The sequence below is a fragment of the Vicia villosa genome, linkage group LG1 (assembly GCF_029867415.1).
Source record: "Vicia villosa cultivar HV-30 ecotype Madison, WI linkage group LG1, Vvil1.0, whole genome shotgun sequence".
Classification (NCBI taxonomy): domain Eukaryota; kingdom Viridiplantae; phylum Streptophyta; class Magnoliopsida; order Fabales; family Fabaceae; genus Vicia; species Vicia villosa.
In genome coordinates this window covers 202355010-202380111 of record NC_081180.1, presented here as the reverse complement: position 1 = coordinate 202380111, position 25102 = coordinate 202355010, and the positions used below count along the sequence as shown (strand labels likewise).

Below are 25102 nucleotides of genomic sequence, written 5' to 3'. Positions count from 1 at the left end.
CATATTCACATTCATACATCATGCATCATGCGCATATTCATACGCATATTCATACACAACATCACATGCATATTTCTCCGGGAATATCTCACATTTACATACATCATAAACATTGCATATCACTAACTTGATTTTTCAGGTAGACGGATATCTTCAACAAAGATGTTCTCAATCACATGCAGTGTTCACCTGAATTCCATGAACGGTTCTCTCAGATATAATCAAGCCAAAGATTCATTCTGATCACTTATCAACTCAAAAACAGACATCACAGATCTAAAGTTGATACCTCAGACGGTTCCAGAACGATCTAACCTTGCAGATCTAAAGTTGATACCTCAGACGGTTCCAGAACGATCTAGCATCACAGATCTAAGTTGATACCTCAGACGGTTCCAGAACGATCTAACATTGCAGATCTAAAGTTGATACCTCAGACGGTTCCATAATGATCTAGCATCACAGATCTAAGTTGATACCTCAGACGGTTCCAGAACGATCTAACGTTGCAGATCTAAAGCGATACCTCAGACGGTTCCAGAACGATCTAACATTGAAGATTCAAAGTCGATACCTCAGACGGTTCCAAAACGATCTAGCATCACAAATCTAAAGCGATACCTCAGACGGTTCCAGAACGATCTAACGTTGCAGATCTAAAGCGATACCTCAGACGGTTCCAGAACGATCTAACGTTGCAGATCTAAAGCAATACCTCAGACGGTTCCAGAACGATCTAACGTTGCAGATCTAAAGCGATACCTCAGACGGTTCCAGAACGATCTAACGTTGCAGATCTAAAGCGATACCTCAGACGGTTCCAGAACGATCTAACATTGCAGATCTAAAGCGATACCTCAGACGGTTCCACAATGATCAACTTCCAAAATCTAAATCGGAAAAACTTTGGACAAGTTCCGTAACGATTATCTTCCAAGACTTAAAGCGGTAACCTTGGACGGTTCCGAAACAGTCAACACAAAGACTTTCAAATCCTTCATCAAGATATAATCAATGGATTCATTCTGATGAACAAACCCTCAACCCATTTACCAGGTGGCATCTGAAAGCCCATCTCAGGTAATGTTTCAATCTGCCAACAACATTTCGCAGACGACATTCAAATGCAACTTCCAACATCTCTTCTGATCAAGGTAAGTGCAAATTTTCAGGGCATCTAAATATTCAATCATCTTCTACCTTCAGATTTCAGACAATCTCTTCAGGTTTAAGAAGATTGAATAGGGGCAACTGTTATACCCCAAAATTTGCCCACATATTTTTCAAGAAAACTCCAATCTGAAAATTAAGGGTATCATATAATCATGGATTTTTATTTCAACAAATATCCTGACATATGAAATACTTAGTTTTTAGAATTTTTCTTATACAGTAATTTGGCTTGCAGTTGAATTTATTCTTACGCAAACACCAAATACTGTTTATTACTTCACACATGCTATTTATTTATTTACAGATAAATGGTACTGACACAATTGGTACAGAGTTAAATCTTTTTTGCAGGCGCAGAATCAGGAAACTCAGACTGTACTGGTAACAAGTAGATTATTATTATCTTTTGTTTCCCACTAATTTTTGTACTATATTCCATTATTTGCAAAAATCTTTTCAAATCTCTTTTTCAAAAATCAAATCTCTCCTTTTTCCAACACTATCATACACTTTCTTTCAAATCTTACTTCCACTCAAATTTTCCTTTTGTACGGAATCACACCATTCCCCAACGTCTCTTTCCTTCTTTCCATTCTATAAATACCTCTCATTTTCTTCCATAAAATCTCACATCAAATTCCAACTCATCTTTCAAATTCCTACCTCATATCTATTTTCTCTTCTTCCCTAACAAGAATGGCAAAGTGGATAGAGACACTGTTTCTTACAGTCATCACCATTGCTACGGTGATCATGACTTTCTTCTGCCTACATAGTCCTGAAGAGTGTGGACCTGCAATGGTTGCACTCCCAATCATCTACATGTTATTGTTCATAGCATGGGTCATTAATCGTCATTCTTAAAATTTGCCGTATTTCTTATTTCTTAAATGTACCGTTTATTCGTCGTACTGTTCAATATAGTATGTGATATTTGTACTGTCAGTATTAAATGTTGTACTATTTGTCATAATATTGCTTAATTACTAAGATAATATTTTGTGTGTTTTCTGCCAGTCAAATATTCCTATTTCTGTGCATTAAATGATTTTCAGGGTTATTATCGGTAATTTTGCCCGCATACCGTAAATATTAGTTATTTATTATGTCTGTGTTTTTCTAACAAGTCATGTAAATAAACTTTCATTTTTTACATAAAACAAAAACAAAAAACAACAAAAAAGAAAATTAACTTTGACTGTTGATTTTTCACTCTAACTGCTACATCAATACCTGAACAGTCAGTTGACAGCCAAACTGCTGGCAGTACAATTCTCAGTGTTTTGTACCATCAATCAAATCAATCTTTCACAATTCAAAATTCCAAGATTTTTGTTCTAGAAGTCTTCTGAATATCACGCGATTAGCAGAGACTCAACACTGCACAAAAATCAGGTACGCTTAACTGTCTCCTACACAAACAGTCCCTAATCAGGGTTTTTCTTGTTTTTACAGGAGCAACAAGTTCTTGAGAGCTCAAATGGATTTCATACACATCCATATATCTCAAAGTACCATCATACAAATTTCCAAACTTCAATTCACTCAGACGCACCGTCAGCAGCTCAAACAGTCAACAGACGACCCGTTTGACCAAAAAAGTCAACAGACAGTCAAAAATGAAATTTTTTGTCAAAGTCCATATTTTGTCAAAGGATTCATCATTTGATCATTGGATGATCATAATTCATCAAGGAAAGATCAAAAATCAACAAAACCCTAAGATTCAAAATTAGGGTTATTGCCTGAAAAGTCAACTCAACTTTGACTGATCTTAACTCTCTCATCCTTCATCCAAAAAATTCAAACCAAAGCTTGTTTTGAAGGAAATTCAATTATCTTTCAAATGCCATTGATCCCATGGTCATTGGATTCACCATTTGAAAAATATGATCAAAGACATTACAGGTCATTTTCAAAGTCAACAAAAAGACACTTTTTTCAAAAGGACACACAAGGAGCTTCAAAAATCATTTTGACATGAGACCAAAGGCATTGGTTAGAGGACTCTTTGAGTTTTCCAAAAAGTGCAAGATCTCCTTCATATGACAAAAATTGAAGGATTTACACCTTGTTGAAGTTGGCTAAATTTTGGGAAAATACATGAAATCAACATTGTTCAAAATGGCATTTTTTCCAAATGGGGCCAAGTTTTCAGCATTCAAACATCATTTCCATGATGATATGGGCCTCCCACGACCAAGACTAAGCCCACATCATTTTTTATCCATTTTTGGCATAATTTTATCTTATTTTAAGATTAAAATTAAAAAGAAAATGAAATGGATAAAGAATAGCTTGTATTCCAAGCATGACTCATTCAACTCTGTCCCAAAGCAAAGTACAGCAGAGGAGAAGAAGAAAATCAAGCCATGGTGGCTTAAAGGCAAAGCTACCAATGTTGAAAAAGTCAAGATTCCAAAAAAACTCATCAATGCTTTTGGCTTAGTTTCTAAGCACTCTAATGCTTATAAATAGGCTATAGCACTTCAGTAATATGAGAGACAGAAATTGAGAGCAAAACTCTTGCTGGTAACACACTTGTAATCTCTTAAAATATTCAAAGAATTTTGAAATTCGAATTCCAAATTTAAGTCACTTTCCATTCAAACTAAACACTCAAACACGTTCCTTGAACTTCACTGAACATATCCAGATCATTTGCAAGCTCTGAAACTCCTTGAATCAAACGCTACAGGTCTCGATTCATCCAAACTAAAACTGACTTGTGTCTCATAACCCAAGCATATCTAGCACGATGTAGACATATATTTGAACTTGGTGTGGTGTGTAGATCATTTCTGGAGCTTTAATTGAGTTTTAGATGCTTACACACGAAGATACCATTTTAGGGTTCTTAAGCTAAAATTTGGGATCCTCTGATTTAGGCAAAATTAGAAGAAACCAATGACATATTTGAACTCAGGGGACGATTTTAAGCTTAACCATGGTCTCCTAAGTAATTTATATTGCTTGTATGAAATTTTGACATGTGCAGGTCTTGTAGCTACGGACGAAAACCGTCACTAAAGGCTTTACCTACAGTTGCAGAGCCTATAGCAACGGAGAGAGGAAGAAGATGAAGGCGTGGCAGGCTCTGGTTGGCCAGAATGCGCGCGCTAGCTTTTATTCAAATTCTTGGATCCTGTGTTACGCTGTCCATGCTTTTGTCATGCTCCTCAAAATCTGAGCCCTCTGATTCACTTCCAGTCAGATCCAACGTGCCAGATCTCTCACCACACCATACTCCTTCATTGATTTCCACACAGGATCAGTATCCTTTTTATTTTCTATTTTATTTTCTATTTTATTTTAATTTCTTTGTTAAATTAATTAAAAATAGTTTTAAAAATCCAAAAAATACACAAAAAATATTTTTAGACTTCTAAAATAATATATTATTTTCTGAAATAAAAATATTTTATTTTCTTCAAAATTTTAATATTTTGCATAATTAATTAGTATATATTTATATATTGGCTTTTTAATTATTCTAACCAATCAAAAAATCATAAAAAAAATTGTTCTTTGTGTTAAACATTGTTTATATATTATAAACTAATTTTGTACATATTTTGAATAATTTTCTTTTTAAGTTTTAATTATTTGTATAATTATGTATTAATTAGCTTAATCAATTTCCAATCAATTTCAAAAATTCCAAAAAAATTAGTTTTGTTTTAAAATTAATTAACAAATATTTTGTACATATTTTAAACTTAATTTCTAGGTTTAAATCTATTTTCATCTTTTTTCTTCATTTTAATTTAATTAATCATGCATTAATTATAATTAAAACCAATCATAAAAATTCCAAAAACATGCCTTTTATTTTTCTTGCAATTTAAAATTCCTAGATAAATGTATAGGATGTCAAATTCATGTAAATAGGCTAGTTTACATTTCCCGCACAATCGATGTAATAGCGTAGATTTACTTTCCGCACTTTACATTTCCGCACTTTAATTTCCAGCAAATATAAACTGCGTGTATGTCAAAGATAAAATTGAACCGTTAGATCACTAACTTCAAAGATAAAATATCTGAATCCAATCACAATCACACTTGCACCTCTTAAGGTAATCCCTTCTCATTCCTTTCAAAATCAAAGTCAAAATTCCACTGTTTTGAGTACAAAATCGAACCTTGCTTTTATATCCGGTGAAAGGATAGATTTTTAAAGGAAATAGGATAAAGACCTTACAACTCAGGGTAGACCTCCTAGTTTGCTTGCTCAAATCAAAACAAACAAAATTCTCATACACTGTTGATTTTTCAAAACTTTCAAAAAAGACAATACTTTGTATACATCCAAACACGGGTTATTACAAAGTTAACGTTCTTTTCAAAACATCTTTCGAAAGATAAACAAACATTTTGTATACATCCACACAAGGATCATTACAAAATTCAATTTACAAAGGTATTTGAAACCACATATGAGCATTCTAAAGCAATTGAAAAGTAATCGAAAAACAAGTGAGCTAAGCAAACTTAAGAGCCCATGGATAACCATGGATACAAAGGGTGCTAACACCTTCCCTTTGTATAACCTACCCCCTTACCCAGAATTTCTTAAAGGTCTTTTTTCTGTTTCTTTTATAAACCTTTCCTTAATTGGATAAAATAAAAGGTCGGTGGCGACTCTGTGAATTTTCAAAAAAATGCGAAAGCATTAAGCGATAAAAAAAGAGTCAGTTCACGTATCTCTCCCGCTCAGAGGTATGGCCCGAAAAAACGGAGGTCCACAGTACCACATGCATATGCATAGTTGAGTCGCATTCGAGTCGTTGTCAGTTGTTGTTGGTTGAAGTTGTTGTTTATGCATTGTGATGCTTATGTGTTGACTTGTTGAAGATGTCGATGTGTTGATATCAAGACTATTCTTTGATGATGATCTTTGTGTTGTTTATGTTGATGTTGTATGAAATGGTGATTCATTTATATTCCTTACCTAATATATTATTTATCATAATCCTATTTATATAGTTTGATATCTCACCCTTTCTGTTTGAATGTTGCCTCCACGTGGGTAACGTGCAGATAATCCAGATGAGTAGTTGTTTCCGCTTATAGTCGAGTCTTGGGTGTCATTGCTCTGATACGTAGCACTTGGGGGGAAATGAACACTTGCTTGATGTTGTTATTTGCTTATTGAACCTTATGATGTATTTGAGGATTTGTTTGTATTGTTTCTTTTTATGATTCAAAAGATGTTATGTCTTAATTATTGAATCATTGTGAATCTGTTGCATGTTTTACCTAAGTTTGGGTTATGCTATGAATACTATGTTATTCAAAAGTAGAGATATGTGTTATGAGTTTGTTCACTCCAATCCTGATAGTGTTATGTATTAGTTTAAAAAGCATGACAGGTTTATGTTTATGTTGAATGTGTGACATCCTGATTCTGTTGAGAATTTTTATACTCTGATTTTTCCGCATAAATGTTTGGGGTAGATTTAGGGTGTTACATTAGTGGTATCAGAGCAGGTCGGTCTTGTCCGGCCAAGTGTCGAGTCGTAGTGTAGTCTAACAATCGTGTATTGTTGTTTGTGCTGAATTGTTTTTGTGTTGTAGTGACGCTATGGCTCGGAGGAATGATGTTGCGATAGCTGCTGCTTTGGAAGCGGTGGCTCAGGCTATGCAGAACCAACCGAATGCTGACGAGAATGCTGGATCTCGTAGTTTGGCGACTTTCCAAAGGGAGAATCCTCCGGTGTTCAAGGGTACGCATGACCCTGATGGTGCTCTTGATTGGTTGAAGGAGCTCGAGCGAATCTTCCGTGTTATGGATTGCACTCCTGCTCAGAAGGTCAGATATGGCACTCATATGTTGGCTAAGGAAGCTGATGATTGGTGGTTAGAGACGCTTGCTAGGTTGGAGTTTTCAGGTGAGGAAGTCACTTGGAATGTGTTCCGTAGGGAATTTCTGAGGAAGTACTATCCTGAAGATGTTCGGGGTAAGAAAGAGATAGAATTCCTAGAGTTGACGCAAGGGAACAAGTCCGTGACCGAGTATGCTGCCAAGTTCACTGAGTTGATTAAGTTCTATCCTCACTTTGATGGCAAAGGTGCTGAATTCTCTAAGTGCGTCAAGTTTCAGAATGGGTTACGCTCGGATATCAAGAAGGCTGTTGGGTACCAAAAGATCCGTTTGTTTCCTGATTTGGTTGACAGTTGTAGGATCTTTGAGGAAGATAGTAATGCTCATCACAAGATGGTTAGTGATAGAAGGGGCAAGAATCAACAAAGCCGTGGGAAACCGTATGATGCTGGTAAAGGGAAACAAAGATTTATTCATGGTCAGAGGTCTAGTGGGGGAGATGCTCCTGCTAGGATTGTATGCTTCAAGTGTGGTCAACCTGGTCATAAGAGCAATGCTTGTACTGCTGATGCGAGGAAGTGTTTCAGATGTGGTAAGATGGGACATGCAATGTCTGATTGCAAGCATAAGGACATGGTATGTTTCACGTGTGGCGAAGAGGGACACATTGGTAGCCAGTGTCCAAAGAAGAAGGCACAATCCGGTGGAAAGGTGTTTGCTTTAGCTGGGACTCCTACAACTAGTGGAGACCGACTCATCAGAGGTACATGTTTCATTAATAGTAATCCTTTAATCACTATTATTGATACTGGTGCTGCTCATTGTTTTATTGCTTCTGATTGTGTTGAAAGATTGGGTCTTATGTTGTCTTCCATGAATGGAGAGATGGTTGTCGATCTTCCAGCTAAGGGATCGGTGACTACTTCTCTGATGTGTTCAAAGTGTCCTTTGTCGATCTTCGACAAAGACTTTGTTGTTGACTTGATTTGTTTGCCGTTGAGTGGATTAGATGTGATCTTAGGTATGAATTGGTTAGAGTGTAACTATGTTCATATCAACTGTTTTAACAAGTCCTTGAGGTTTTCTTCTCCCGAGGAAGAAGGAGTTGGTTTGTTGACTAGTAAGCAGTTGAGGCAATTGATGCAAGACGAAGCACAGATGTTCTCGATGATGGCGTCATTGTCTTTTGAGAATCAAGTTAGAACTGACGAGTTAAAGGTGGTGCGAGAATTTCCTGATGTGTTTCCTGATGAAATTCCTGATGTACCTCCAGAAAGAGAAGCTGAGTTTGCGATTGATCTTGTACCTGGTACCAGACCTGTTTCTATGGCACCGTACAGGATGTCTGCATCTGAGTTATCTGAACTGAAGAAGCAATTAGAAGAGTTGCTTGAGAAAAAGTTTGTAAGACCAAGTGTATCGCCGTGGGGAACGCCCGTGTTGTTAGTAAAGAAGAAAGATGGGAGTATGAGACTTTGTGTTGATTATCGGCAGTTGAATAAAGTGACGATAAAGAACAAGTATCCACTTCCAAGAATTGATGACTTTATGGATCAATTGGTGGGTGCTAGTGTGTTTTCTAAAATTGATTTGAGGTCCGGATATCACCAGATTAGAGTAAAAGAAGATGATATTCAAAAGACCGCGTTCAGGACTCGGTATGGACACTACGAGTATTCAGTGATGCCCTTCGGTGTTACTAATGCGCCAGGAGTATTCATGGAGTACATGAACCGTATTTTTCATACTTACTTGGATCGGTTTGTAGTGGTATTCATTGATGACATTCTGATTTACTCTAAATCTGAACAAGAGCATGAAGAGCATCTGAGAATTGTGTTACAAGTTCTGAAAGAGAAGCAGTTGTATGCCAAGTTATCTAAGTGTGAATTCTGGTTGCACGAAGTTAGTTTCCTTGGTCATGTCATTTCTGGTAGTGGCATTGCCGTGGATCCTTCTAAAGTTGATGCTGTGTTACAATGGGAAGCTCCGAAGTCAGCTACTGAGATTAGAAGCTTCTTGGGTTTAGCCGGTTACTATAGACGGTTTATCGAGGGATTTTCTAAATTGGCACTTCCGTTGACAAGATTGACTTGCAAGGGAAAAGCTTTTGTGTGGGATATTCGATGTGAAGAAAGTTTCAATGAGTTGAAGAAGAGGTTGACGTCGGCTCCAGTTTTGACTTTGCCTAATCCAAGAGAGCCTTTCGTTGTGTACTGTGATGCTTGTCTGATGGGGTTAGGTGGCGTTGTAACACCCCATAAAACTCTTTATTTAATTTAATTAATTTTTGGATTAAATATTAGAATTGAGTTAACTGAGAATAATGGAAATAATGAGGCTAATGGGCCAGGGTCGCGTGTAGTAGAAGGGGGGTGTCAGTGGTGAAGCCCATTACTAATGATAAGCTTATTTTCATAAAATAGAAGGAGTTGTGGAATAGAGAGAATTACAGCGTTTTGGGAAAAGAAGTCTGAACGTGAAAAGAGGAGAAGAGCGAAGAAGTGCGACGCGAAGAAGAGCGAAGAATCAACCTTCAGGTAAGGGGGGACTCTTCCGTTTATCTTCTATTATGGGATTATAGGTAGTATGATAGAATTTGATCGTGTTATTCGGATCAATTGGGTTATGCTTAGGTTGTAGAAATGTTAGGTTTTTGGGGGAATTGATTTATAATGAATTGTATTGATCGTGTGTGGTGATAATTGGACGGTTGAATGTATTATAAATGTGTTATAATATGTGTTATTTCACTGTATACGAAATCTGGTTGGAGTGAGTTTGGTTTGGTAGTGATTCGGTGAAAGAGGGACGAAATCGCAGGCTGTTTTCTGCTATTCGGAGCGCTGGAAATCGCCAGTTCGCGCCGCGTCCAGGAGTTGGCGCCGCGAACTGCTTGGCAGAAGGCCAGGAAGTTTTTGTTGTGCTCAGTACGCGCCGCGAGAGTATGGCCGCGCCGCGAAGGCGTAGTTTCTTCTCGTTCCGCGCCGCGAAACCTTGTTTGCACTGCGAAGGCGTTGTTCCGATTCGTTCCGCGCCGCGAATGTGTGTGGCGCCGCGTGCTGTTAGTTGTTGCGACAGGCCGTTTTGAAAAGTTTAAAAATGTGTAACTTTTAAACCGTAAGCCGGATTTTGGTGCCGTTTCGAGTACAGTGAAGCTAATCAAATAATTTATATACTCAAATGGTGTTTTGAGTTGTGGCTTGAATTATTTTTAAAACACTCGATCTTATTTGTTGTGGTGGGATATGCTTATAGGTTCACTAATGAATGTCTTACCTGTATGATGACGTGGTTATAACTGGTGTTTATTATACATGTATTGTGGTATGAAATATGTGTTTTATTGATGATTATGACATTGATCGATGTATGTGGGTGATGAGCATGTTATGGTTGATGCATGCATTCATAATCATTTTGGTGGCTGGTCCTTGACGATGGTGGATCAGTGGTAGCTAATTCCCATTGTGTGGAATTAGTGAGTGGGTGTTACCGTATCCTTGACGATGGTGGGTCGGTGAGTTGGGTTATCCCAGATTTTGGTACCACATGCATGTAGTTGCATTGCATTAGGCTGTTTTGCTATTATAACATGAATGGAAGATTGTCCAATGTTATAATATGTGTTAATTTGGTTGTTTGCTTGCTGATTGTATGGTTTGAATCTGATCATAACTGTGATTGGGTGAATGGCATGTGAAATGATATTTTATTATCTATATCTTATAACATTAGTTAAATGTGAATGAGACTCACCCTTACTGTTGTTATTTTTCAGATTGAGGAGTAGCTCTCGTACTTGGTGAGGATTAGCTCGTCAAGTAGTTCGTTAGAGTCAGTTGGGTCCGTGTCATGCTCTGGTCGTGTAACACTGGGGGCGTCGTTTAGAGTTACTTGTTAAACTTTTTATTTTGGATGGATTTTATGTTAACGTCTGTTATACCCCAAAATTTGCCCGCATCTTTTTTCAAGAAAACTCCAATCTGAAAATTAAGAGTCTCATATAATTATGGATTATTTCAACAAATATCCTGACATATGAAACACTTAGTTTTTAGAATTTTTCTTATACAGTAATGTGGCTTGCAGTTGAATTTATTCTTACGCAAACGCCAAATACTGTTTATTACTTCACACATGCTATTTATTTATTTACAGATAAATAGTACTCACACAATTGGTACAGAGTTAAATCTTTTTGCAGGCGCAGAATCAGGAAACTCAGACTGTACTGGTAACAGTCAGTTGACAGCCAAACTGCTGGCAGTACAATTCTCAGTGATTTGTACCATCAATCAAATCAATCTTTTGCAATTCAAAATTCCAAGATTTTTGTTCTAGAAGTCTTCTGAATATCACGCGATTAGCAGAGACTCAACACTGCACAAAAATCAGGTACGCTTAACTGTCTCCTACATAAACAGTCCCTGACTAGGGTTTTCTTGTTTTTACCGGAGAAACAAGTTTTTGAGAGCTCAAATGGATTTCATACACATCCATATATCTCAAAGTACCATCATACAAATTTTCAAACTTCAATTCACTCAGACGCACCGTCAGCAGCTCAAACAGTCAACAGACGACCCGTTTGACCAAAAAGTCAACAGACAGTCAAAAATGAATTTTTTTGTCAAAATCCATATTTTGTCAAAGGATTCATCATTTGATCATTGGATGATCATAATTCATCAAGGAAAGATCAAAAATCAACAAAACCCTAAGATTCAAAATTAGGGTTTTTACCTGAAAAGTCAACTCAACTTTGACTGGTCATAACTCTCTCATCCTTCATCCAAAAAATTCAAACCAAAGCTCATTTTGAAGTAAATTCAATTATCTTTCAAATGCCATTGATCCCAAAGTCATTGGATTCACCATTTGAAAAATATGATCAAAGACATTACAGGTCATTTTCAAAGTCAACAAAAAGACACTTTTTTCAAAAGGACACACAAGGAGCATCAAAAATCATTTTGACATGAGACCAAAGACATTGGTTAGAGGACTCTTTGAGGTTTCCAAAAAGTGAAAGAACTCCTTCATATGACAAAAATTGAGGGATTTACACCTTGTTGAAGTTGGCTAAATTTTGGAAAATGCATAAAACCAACATTGCTCAAAAATGTATTTTTTCCAAATGGGGCCAAGTTTTCATGGTTCAAACATCATTTCCATAATATTATGGGCCTCCCACGAGAAAGACCAAGCCCATAACATTTTTTCTCCATTTTTTGATTTAATTTTATCATTTAAGATTAAATTAAAAAGGAAAAAAAGGAAAGGATAAAGCATAGCTTATTTTCTAAGCTAAAGTCTCCACATGGGACTTAATTATGCAGCAAGGAAGGTGCAAAGCAAGTCTATGGCAAGAGTGTGGAAAAATGAAGCAATGGTTGCTTGAATTTTAAGTTTGAAAGTCAAGATTCCAACAAAGACAATTAAGGCTTCTTAGCTTCAATTCTAAGCACTCCATGGCTTATAAATAGGCTAGCATACTCCAACAATCAAGGGGAGAACGAAATATAGCCCAAGCATAGCATTGAAACCTCATAATTCTCACAAAAATCTCCAAACTATGTAATTTTCATTTTCATATTTCCAATCAATATCAATACAAAACAATCATTCAAATCATCTTCTGAGATCATATAGAGTAAGATTGGTGCACTAAACAAGTCCCTTAATACTCTAAACACGTGTATCATAATCTTCATGCTCATAACTTCATAACTTTCGTTTTCCAAATTTTCACGTGAAACAACTTAATCTAATCTTTGATTTAAGTTCCTGACATCATTTAGAGTAGATTCAATGTAGATCATGCAAGGTTTCACGCCTCTAACACAATCCACCATTATTGGGTGTCCAAACTTGAAAAGCTTCGAGTTGCCTCTTCCAAGCACTTTTAACAAAAACTAATGCCACTAATGAACTCAGGGGGTCTTAATTAGGCCATCTGGGTTGTTTGCAAGAATTTATTTCCTTGTTTTTGCAGGTTTCTAAAAGCATGGAAAAAGCAAAGAAAATCCGCAGGTAATGTTGCAGCTAAATCCGCAGCTAAATCCATAGGTAAAAGGTTAGGGATGATGAATAGTGACGTTGAATCTTTGACCAGCACGCGTGGCAGATTCCCTTTTCCTCATTCGTTGGTCAGCCAGCGTGGGTCCCAGCGTGGACTTTGAATATCTGACTGATCACATGCACTGATTTCCATATGGCTATCATGTTCCCTCATGATCTGAGCCCTTGGATCAATCTCAAAGCCAATCCAACGCATCAGACAAGCAGCCCTATACTATGGACTTCATTGATTTTCACACATGATCATATCCTTTTTTATTTTCTATTTTTATTTTAATTTCTTTGCAAAATCAATTAAAAATAGTTTCAAAAATACACAAAAAATATTTTTAAGTTTCTAAAATAATATTTTATTTTCTGAAATAAAAATATTTTATTTTTCTTCAAAATTTCAATATTTTGCATAATTAATTAGTATATATTTATATATTTGCTTTTTAATTATTCTAACCAATCAAAAAATCATAAAAAAATTGTTCTTTATATAAAATATTGTTTATATATTATAAACTAATTTTGTACATATTTTGAATAATTTTCTCTTTGAGTTTTAATTATTTGTATAATTATTTGCATAATTATGTATTAATTAGCTTAATCAATTTCAAAAATCCCAAAAAAAATTAGTTTTGTTTTAAAATTAATTGACAAATATTTTGTACATATTTTAAACTTAATTTCTAGGTTTAAATCTATTTTCATCTTTTTTTTCTTCATTTTAATTTAATTAATCATGCATTAATTATAATTAAAATCAATCATAAAAAATCCAAAAACATGCCTTTTATTTTTCTTGCAATTTAAATTCCTAGATAAATGTATAGGATGTCAAAATCATGTAAATAGGCTAGTTTACATTTCCTGCACAATCGATGTAATAGCGTAGATTTACTTTCCGCACTTTACATTTCCGCATTTTAATTTCCAGCAAATATAAACTGCGTGTATGTCAAAGATAAAATTGAACCGTTAGATCACTAACTTCAAAAATAAAATATCTGAATACAAACACAATCACACTTGCACCTCTTAAGGTAATCCCTTCTCATTCTTTTCAAAATCAAAGTCAAAATTCTACTGTTTCGAGTACAAAATCGAACCTTTTGTTTATATCCGGTGAAAGGATAGATTTTTAAAGGAAATAAGGATAAAGACCTTACAACTCAGGGTAGACCTCCTAGTTTGCTTGCTCAAATCAAAACAAACAAAATTCTCATACACTGTTGTTTTTCAAAACAAAACTTTCAAAAAAGACAATACTTTGTATACATCCAAACACGGATTATTACAAAGTTAACGTTCTTTTCAAAACATCTTTCGAAAGATAAACAAGCATTTTGTATACATCCACACACGGATCATTACTGTCATACCCCAAAATTTGCCCATGTTATTTTTCACGCATAAAATCAGAACAAAAGACAAAGCTCCAAAACACACTCTCCTATACAAAAACTCTGAACTAGGGTTTGATTAATTCGATGGAAAATCATTGAATCAATGGCTCAAGGTGGTTCCATAGGGTCACTAACATCCCAAAGTATCTCCATATAAAGTTTCAAGTCAATCAGAGCAAATTGAGTCCCTCAAATCTTGGTTAGGTCAACAGTCGACTCTCAAGGGCAAAATAGTCATTTCAAGTCAATATATAGTCAAAGTTCAAGATATTTGGTCGACAACATCCTCATAACCCTAAAATCATCATTTGATCAAGGGTTGATCATGATGATGCAAGGAAAGATCAGAGAAGTCAAAAGTCAAGAGTTACTATTTTGGGCATGAACTGAAAAAGTCAACCAAACTTTGAAAATTCACCAAATATTCATACTTCATCAGAAAAATTCCCACCAAAGCTCATTTTAAAGGGAATTCATTTCTCTATCTAATGGTCCAAGAATCAGAGCTCATAGGTCAATGGTTTAAGAGATATGGCTTCATACATTATAGGTCCTTTTCAAAAGTCAACAAAAAGACATTTTTTTCAAAAGGTCATAAGATGAGAATGGAAAATGATTTTGATATAGGACCAAAGACATTGGTTAGAGGACTCTCTAAGGTTTCCAAAATGTCCAAGAACACTCCCATACCTCAAGAATTGAAGGAGATACACCTTGTCAAAGTTGGGCTATTTTTGAAGGAAAAATATGAAGAATTGTGAATATTTTTGCAAATGGGCCTAAGATATTTTTTATCCAACCTTGATCCACAAGTCATCTAAAAACCCAATAACCAATAGCCAAGAATTTACTTGAAATTATGTGATTTATTATAAATTTTATTCATGATAAAAATGATTAAAAATTAAAATAAATCATGTAAATACAAAAAATTTGATTTGATTCTATTTCCAATCAATTGAATCATCATTAATCACCAAATATATTCAAATATTCATTGCAAATTCGTGCTAGACCAATTTGTGAGGGAAATATTGAGTTAGGCCAAGATTGGAAACTTTAAAAAATCAAATTTCAATCAAATTTTCTCAATATGCAAATACAAGATTCAAAGAAGATTTGATCAGTTTCTCTTGCCCTAATCATTCTAGTATATATACACAAGCAATTCAGATCATAAGGGGACGAAATCTGCAGCCAGAGCATACCTAACCCGAGCTCAAAATTCTTCAAAAAAACTAAAACTTCAATTCTGAGATCTAAAGCAATTCAAGGGTTGCAAGTGATCAAGAATCGTTCCTGGAGCATCACAAAATAATTCCCAACCGTTTTCGAGTCTCAAAGCTCCAAGAACAAGGCACTGTAAGCCCTACTTGATCCGATTCTAAGTTCTCTCAATTACATATTTTCATACTTCCATTCGCGAATCTAATGACATATTCATGTTTATAATGTTATAATTATTGTTTCTGCAAAGTTTGGTGTGTTGTGATGCGTTTATGGATAGATCACCATTGTTAGGGTTTCGGCCTCGAATTAGGGCTTCCCGTTCCAGGTAAAATTAGCGTATGACATGGTTATAGTTGAAATCGCATGAACCATACGATCGTTTTGGTAGGGGTGCGCCATATTTTGGTTGTGTTTTGGTCGTGTTCGTTATTTCGTGCAGGTGTTAAAAGTAGAGCTTTTATAGCGCTTGTACAATAAGCACTGTAAAAGATGCGTTGCAGAAAATTCTTGAAGAAGATGATGAGGTGGCGAGGAATCATTGGTCTATTCGAATCAAAAAGAGCGCGCGCGTTCCCTGCAGACTCTGGGATCCTGTGCTCTGCGACCTACCATCATGCCATGTGCATTGGTTTCCTAGCCGTCAGATCTCATCAACGTCACATCCAATGGACTGAAGCCGCAGGTGCACCATGGACAACACGCGCGCGTCACACACGATCAAAAGCTAAGTAATTTCTAATTTTTTTAATTTTTTATTGCACAACCTTTTTATCTTATTTATAATATATATATATATGATTGTTTTATTTTTAATTTTATTTTTATACATAAAAACTATATAAGATTTCATAAAAACCTTTTATATGTTTATTTATCTAATTTATTTATTTAATTGTTTCCCTTTTAATATTTGTTTAAATGACTTTATTTATTTTAATTTACCATTAAATCTTTAAAAATTTATATGTATTTTCTTTTAATTCTAAAAATTCCAAAAAATTACTTTTTACTCAATTTAGTTTTTCGCCTCGATTTAATTAATTAGGTCGCAAGACCAATAATTAATTAAATTGATTTATCCTTATATTCCATTTGAATCTTAACCAGGATTAATAATACACTGAAAAATATTTTCTTTCTTTTGTGCCTTGCCTTTTCAGGGTTATCGACATGGTTCACTCCGACAACGCGCCCGATCAAGAACCCAGAGCTAAGTACCTTAAAATTAAAGTCTATTTTTGTTTTCTTTTAAAATCAGGGGTTTGTTTTGCCTTCATCTTTCCTCAGCCTTTGCCATTTTTCAGGGTTAACTCCGAGGCTTTCTGCCAACCCTATCAGATCAAATCAGAGCTAAGTGCCTTTGTCTCTTTTATTATATCTTTTTTAATCTATTTATTCTTCATTTTAGGGTTAATCCTGTTTGCCTCCGAATTGATAATGCACTCACTGTACTTTGCCTTCTTGTTCTTCCTCCTTTTCAGGTTTATCAATTGCCAAAGCTACGTCATTGGTAACCCTAAACCTCATTTTATTCTATGCCTTTTATTATTATTACTTGTGTCAAACCCTGATAAGGGATCCGCTGGTTACAATTCCCCTCTCCTCCGCAGGTTTCATTTTCCCCCTTCCCTTTATTGCTTTATATACTGCGTGGTTAGTAATCTTAGGGAGTGCAAGCCTTAAATCAATGTAGATAATTAATTAAAAGATAAATATCTGAATATAATCACGTGATTGTTGCACACACGCACCCTTTGGGTAACCTCTCTGCTGCCTTGTTGCCTTGTTGCCTTGTTGCCTTGTTGCCTGTTGCCTTTGTGTTTTTGCAGAATAAGCCATGTCCCTCGAATTCGAAGATACCTCAGCCATGTTGCCTCGAATACTAAAGGTCATACGACCCTAAATGATGCTGCCTTCGATACACAATATGACCTCGACCCTCGGAAGTTGCCCACGAAAAAAGGCTGAGGTATCTTCTGGCTGCCTACGAAATGGCTTATTCTGATCCTTGCCTTAGACTACCTGCCCTTCTATGGCATGGGACAGTCTTATGGCAAAGGATGCTTCGATGACCCTTCAACCTCCAAACGAAAGGCTTCCTGCCCTCTTATGGCAAGGATAGACCCTTTCATTCTGAAAGGCTAAAAAGAGACCTATCATCTGAGTTTAAGGTAATTGCCCCTAATTGCCTTGCAATGCTCAATTTTCTATATTCTTTCTCAAAATTCTTCAAAAAAAACTGGCTACGCTCATTTACGAGCTAAAGTCCATTTTTCCTCTTTCATCTACATTTTCTGAAAATGAGCAAGCAAAGCAATTAAGAGCCCATGGAAAACCATGGATGCAAAGGGTGCCTTACACCTTCCCTTTGCATAAATTACCCCCCGAACTTAGATTTCTTTAAAAGGTTTTTTCTGTTTCTTTTTGCCTTTCTGAATTTGTTTAGATAAAATAAAAGTCGGTGGCGACTCATGCTTAACCGCGACATTTTTCGATTATAAAAAAGTCAGTTCACCGTATTACAGAACTGGCGACTCTGCTGGGGATTTTCCGATAAAAGAGGGGTTACCTTAAAAGTTTAGGATTCACTTAAATGTTTTCTATTGTTTGTTTTGTTTGTTTTATTTTTCAGGGGCGTTTTGGGAAAATTGAAGGACGAATCCTATTCCCGGATTCAAGAACACCTAAGTTTAGGAGTGGCATAGTCATGGAGGCCTCTTTCACATATGTGGGAGATGAGTCAATATGAAGTTCACGCTTGAGTTAGGACTCCATAGCATATGCACACCTTTCTCAAATGAGGGAGGTCTATGTATGTGTCTGTGGGTGCGCCGGAGCTCAAGGACCTTTAGTTACCCTTAACCCATCCTGGCCTTTAGGAACGTAGTGGGGGGACTACCCTTGACAAATGTTAAGGAATAGTCGCTACCCGATGCTACAATTCAGATAGGTTCTTTCTCAAAGTATCATTGCATGGTGCAAATGCATTATGTCCGAGGGTGCTTTAGAAGGGCTTACAATTCTGGATAACTTGTAGAACCTGTTGCTGAAATCTCCTTATCCATAGAAATGCCCTTGGGAAGGACACCTGATCTAAACTCCATGCAAGCCTTAAGCCAAAAATTGTGTGATTTGTATGGATTTGTTTTTCTGTGATGCATCATGCATACATGCATTCATGACATGGCTAACTCATCTCAAGGAGAAAAAGGTCTTTTAACCATAATTTGTTTTGTAGGTTATTTAAATAATGGGAATCCTAATCAGAAAACCTTTCTTCCTCAACTTCAAGAAAGTACCTACTGCATTAAGACTCTTATGTGATGATATTACTGGTTCTCTTGTTCTTTCTGAATCTCTCAACAAACTGATGAGTTTAATGCGAACCAAAGTGGATGAAGCTCTCCTCAACTCTATGATGCAATTTTATGATCCTCTTCTCCATTGCTTCACTTATAGAGATTTTCAACTGGTACCTACATTGGAAGAATTCTCTTACATAATGGACATGCCCATACCTGATCAAATCCCTTACACTGGTGAGGAAGGAGGTCCTAAGTTGGAAGACATTGCTGCTGCTCTACACCTACCAAGATCAGAAATTAACAAAGTTTGGATCAACAAAAGAGACTACTCTGGGATACCTGTGGATTTCTTGATCGAGAAAGCTAAGATCTTTGCTAAAGCTTTAAGCATGGATGCCTTGGAAAGTGTTCTAACCTTGCTGATATATGGACAAGTTCTGTTTCACCGCTGCGACAAAGTTGTTGATAGGGCTGCTATCAAAATCTTCCTTAGCAAGAATCCTGTTCCTACTCTACTTGGTGATTTATTGCATTCCATCAACGCTAGAGTAACAAAGAGACGAGGTTGTGTTCTAGGGTGCATCCCTCTCTTACATAGGTGGTTTATTTCTCACTTACCCCGATCCTCAATAAAGAATGAAGAAGGTTTGACTTGGATTCAAAGGATTATGGAGCTTTCATACGACGACATCATTTGGTATCCAAAGAAATTCGAGGGAGTTCAGTTATATGACCGATGTGGAGAGTTCCCTAATGTGCCTCTTCTTGGCATCCATGGAGGAATTACCTATAACCCTATACTTGCTCGACATCAGTTTGGTTTTGCTTTGAAAGATAAGCCCCGCTCCATATATCTTAGTGCGGAAAATTTTGACTATGGTTCAGATACAACTGAAAAGAAGAATCGCTTCATTAAAGCTTGGTATGAAGTAAAAAAGGTGGATGCAAGAGAATTGGGAATGAGGATCGATACTCCTTCAGATCTTTACTTTAAATGGATTTATGACCGAGTCGTCGAGTTTGGCATACCACATCCATCTGACACACCCGTTGTTCCGAGGGTCACTCCTCCCGAGGTTCACATAGAATTGGAGCCTTATGTACCCGCTCCAAACGAAGACCTTGCTGCCACCGTTGCTCATTTAAGACAAGAAAAGGCTGATCTTGAGAAGCGTCTACAAAAGGTTGAAGCAGAAAAAGCAGTATTAGTGGCTAATGCTAAAGAACGAGATAGTATGCTTGACTATTTCTCTCGCAAGTGGAAGATTGAAGACTTCATCTCACCTGATCAGATACAATCATGGGAGCTAGAGATTGATAGGCTTATTCAAGAAAAGAACGAGATGGTCAAAGCCCATAAAGAGGAAATCAGAGGATTAAAGAGAAAGCGCCGACTTGAAGAATGATTCTTTTTATATTTTATTTATTATTTAGTATTTCTTTAATGTAACTTCAAAAAATAATAGTAAAAAAAAAACATACAATACACTGGTTTTTATTTAAAATAATTAATTTATTTTTGCTTCTACTTTTCTTTTCTTTTAAATGTGTTAAAAGGCCTGTAACTCCTTGAGATCATTGCATATGCATAATCATGCATTCATAAACATTGCATCACAGGTTTCATAAAAACAAATGCCTCATCTTTCCGCTGTTTATTTCAGTAAGAAAGATGGATCTCGAACAATCTGTCAAAAATCTTCAGGCTCAGAATAACTAGTTCCAAAAAGTAATCTTTCACTTGGCCAAGGGGCAAGAAGAATTAAAGGCACTTCTGGCCGAGAAAGAGAAGGACCAACAAAGGTGAAGGATAGAAAAACACTTAGAAAGGGGGGGGTTTGAATAAGTGTAGCTTTAAAAACTTGACAGATAAAAATAAATTGCACAGTTATTTTTATCCTGGTTCGTTGTTAACTAAACTACTCCAGTCCACCCCCGCAGAGATGATTTACCTCAACTGAGGATTTAATCCACTAATCGCACGGATTACAATGGTTTTCCACTTAGTCCGCAACTAAGTCTTCCAGAGTCTTCTGATCACACACTGATCACTCCAGGAACAACTGCTTAGATACCCTCTAAGACTTTTCTAGAGTCTACTGATCAACACGATCACTCTAGTTACAACTTGCTTAGTTCACTCCTAAGACTTCCTAGAGTATTCTGATCAACACGATCACTCTAGTTCCTTACAACTTAATGTAATCAATTCTAAGAGTTTACAAATGCTTCTTAAAAGCGATAATCACAACTGTGATATTTCTCTTAATCGTTTAAGCTTAATCTCACTAATATATTACAGCAGCAATGTAGTGAGCTTTGATGAAGATGAAGATTCTGAGCTTTGAATTTGAACAGCGTTTCAGCAAGTTAATATGCGTTGTTTTTGTTCAGGATCGTTAACCTTGCTTCTCATCAGAACTTCATATTTATAGGCGTTGGAGAAGATGACCGTTGAATGCATTTAATGCTTTGCGTGTTCCGTACAGCATCGCATTTAATGTTATACGCTTTTGTCAACTACCTCGAGCCTTGTTCACGCTGTGTCTACTGACGTAGCCTTTAATAGCTTTTAACGTTCCTTTTGTCAGTCAGCGTAGCTTGCCACTTGTACTTTCTTCTGATCTGATGTTTGTGAATATATCGTTTGAATATCATCAGAGTCAAACAGCTTGGTGCATAGCATCTTCTGATCTTCTGACCTTGAAGTGCTTCTGAGCGTGATACCATCAGAACTTCAGTGCTTCTGTTCTCTTGTTCTTCTGATGCTTCCATAGACCCATGTTCTGATTCTGCTTCGACCATCTTCTGATGTCTTGCCAGACCATGTTCTGATGTTGCATGCTGAACCATTTGAGACAAAGCTTCTGAGCGCTGAATTATGCGTACTCTTTATATATTTCCTGAAAGGGAAATTGCATTGGATTAGAGTACCATATTATCTTAAGCAAAATTCATATTATTGTTATCATCAAAACTAAGATAATTGATCAGAACAAATCTTGTTCTAACAATCTCCCCCTTTTTGATGATGACAAAAACATATATAAATGATATGAATTTGCGATCAGAAAGAATAGATGGCAAAAGACAAATTACACAGCTATAGCATAAGCATATGAATATGTCTCCCCCTGAGATTAACAATCTCCCCCTGAGATAAATAATCTCCCCCTGAAATAAATACTCGAAGAACTTTAATAAAAGACTTCCCTGATTATTTCGGTAGAGACGATCATATAAGCTTTTGTCTTCAGAGAATTCATAGCTTCTGACTTCTGCTTCCATAGGACAGCTTCAGAACTAGAATTTCTTTAGATCCTTAGAACACTCACAGCTTCTGATTCCTGCTTCCATCTAGGACAGCTTCAGAACTTGAATTTCTTTGATCTTCTGAACATTCACAGCTTCTGATTTCTGCTTCCATTCAGGACAGCTTCAGAACTTGAATTTCTTTGATCTTCTGAACATTCACAGCTTCTGATTTCTGCTTCCATTCAGGACAGCTTCAGAACTTGAGTTTTCTGGATCTTTAGAACATTCGCAGCTTCTGATTTCTGCTTCCCTCAGATAGCTTCAGAGCTTTGAATTTCTACCAACATCACTTCATGCTAGATTTGTATCAGAACATTGTTGAATGTACCAGAGCATCATCTGAGCATCTCTACATCCTGAAATGTTACAGAACAAAAACTAAACGACAAAAGTCAGCATGAACGAGTTAGAACATAAAATGTATGTTTGAACACATTATATGTATCAGAGCCATATAGGCTGAAATAATGTATCAGAGCAAATAATGTATCAGAGCCATAACATTATATGTATCAGAGCAAATAGAATTTTGTCAGAACAAATAGACAAATGTAGATCAAATTCTATTATCAGTGCTTCTGATTCATTCTTCTTTCTTGCTTCTGATTTTCTGAAGCTTGATAGCACTCAGCTTGCTTCAGTTTCCATGGTTTTGCTTCTTGTGTTTGCTTTGAAGATTCTCTTCACTTCTTTATACCTGCAAAACACTTAAACCATATAGAACTTGCAGTTCTTGTTAGTGAGAGCAACTGATTAAATCAAATCATTTTTCATTTATCTTTCTCCCCCTTTTTGTCATAACATCAAAAAGCAATATTTCAAAAGAATTAGATGCATAAAACGACAAATAGAATTGCTGCAATGTAAAAGCAAAGAAACTTTTTCATTGATAACTAAAAAGGATTACAAGAAAGAAATGCAGGAAAACAGATGCAACAAGGAAAGGAAACTACAAAGACCAAAAGACTAAGATCCTAGCCTACGCAAAATCCGCGCCAGAACATCATGAATCCCGTCAGTGCTTGTAGCTTGCCTTGTCATGAAGGAACGAAACTCAGCATTGGCTGCTTCTTGCGCGTCCAAACGAGAAGCCAGCATAGCTTGATTCTGATGAAGAGTTTCCAAGGTCTCCATCAGAGCTGAGGTTTCACCAGAAGAAGAAGCACCAGTATTTCTGCCCAGAGGGACAGCAATCTCAGCAGGGTGATCTTCTGGAAGATCTTCAGCTTGTGCATCTTCCATTTTCTCATCTGAGTCTGACTCAGAAGTAGCCTTAGCATATTCTGGTTCAGGCAGCTCAGAAGTTCCATCTTCCAATGCTTGAAGAATAGCTGCTAGGTTTGTTGGAGGAGTAGGACCAGCAACTTCAGCACGATAAACCACTACTGGAAAGACCATGTGAGGTGCTTTTTCAGAAGGGTTCATTCTGAACCAGTTGAACAGCCACTGAAAATCTCCAGTCAGCACAGGAAACCATGGTCTCCACACCACGATGTCTCTGCAGAGATTTTCTTCTTCCAACTCATCTGCTGGTATCTTTCTTTCAAGAACATTTCTGTTCCTGATGAGATGGTGATGGCTGCTTTCACCAACTTCCAACCGGAGACCACGAACACCAGGAGCTTCAGACATAATCCTTCTCTGAGTGTCTGTAGCCTTATCCAGAAAATCCTGACGAAAGGTATTCCAAAGGTTGTTTGTAGCATACTCATCCAGATGATAAAGGTGAGCAGCACCTAGAATCTCCAACCAGCCATTTACATCAGCATGTAAAAGCTCCAGATATGTTTGAGTGGTAGGGGTTGGAGGGTTGACAGTGAACCTTGAGTCGGGAAGAACAACACTATAGGGATTAGGTGTTCTGGTGGGAAAAGGGTATGAGAGAGATGAAGAAATATCTGATGGAAGGGTTGAAGGAGAGGAGATATCAGATGGTGAAGAAGGTGGTTCCGAGAGGATGAAAGAGGAGGAAGAGGTGGTGGAGGTCTTTGAAGAGGGAGGTGATTGAGGGGAACCGTCAAGGGGTTGATACACTTTGAGAGGGTCATAGGAGATCCTAACTCTTTTAGGTTTGGTTTCTGGTTCAGCAGATGCCTTTCTCTTTTGTTTCCTATCATTGTCTTGATTCCCAGAGCTTGACGATGGATTCATGATGAATTTTCAGATATTGGAAACTGCTAGGGTTTGTGATATGAAAAGAGAGAGAGACGAAAAAGAAACCGAATGCAGAGAGAGAAATATGAGAGGGAAAAGAAACGTTTGAAGAGTATAAAAAGAAAACTGAAAGAGAGTAAATGATGAAAAGCATTTAATGTTACGTGACATGAGGAGGGATAATAATGACAAAAGACGTGATTTGCACAGTTACCTAAATAGACGTCCCCTCAACTGCACGCACGCTTGTCCAGGAATAGTGAACACGTGTTTACCATCTGGATAGCCAGTTACAGCTGTTTTGCTTTTATAGAGATTCTGAATCAACTTAGACACTGAAACGTTAGTAATAACTGAATCACAATTTCTAATTGATTTCTATCAGAACTTCTTAAAAAAAATTTCATATCAAAGGATACTCATACGTAAGAATTTCTCATCTTCTCATTCTGAGCTTGTTTCTGAAGACCCAATTTGTGCCGATTATATTGAATCCATCTGGTCTAGGAACAAGGTCCCAAACATCATTCCTTGTAAACTGATTCAGTTCTTCTTGCATAGCAATTATCCAGTCTGGATCTTCTAGAGCATGATCAACAGAAGTTGGCTCGATCAAA

At 36.6% G+C, this 25102-nt stretch overlaps 1 protein-coding gene across 1 annotated transcript in view; it reads left to right on the top strand.

Moving 5' to 3' along the window:
- Positions 1-6677: 6677 nt before the first annotated feature.
- LOC131644802 (uncharacterized) overlaps positions 6678-25102 on the top strand; it is a 53936-nt gene continuing 35511 nt past the window's right edge. The window contains exon 1 of the mRNA XM_058915396.1: positions 6678-7763. Within this exon, the coding sequence (XP_058771379.1) occupies positions 6761-7763 (1003 nt within the window). The 5' untranslated portion in view covers positions 6678-6760. The remainder of the gene's footprint in view (positions 7764-25102) is intronic.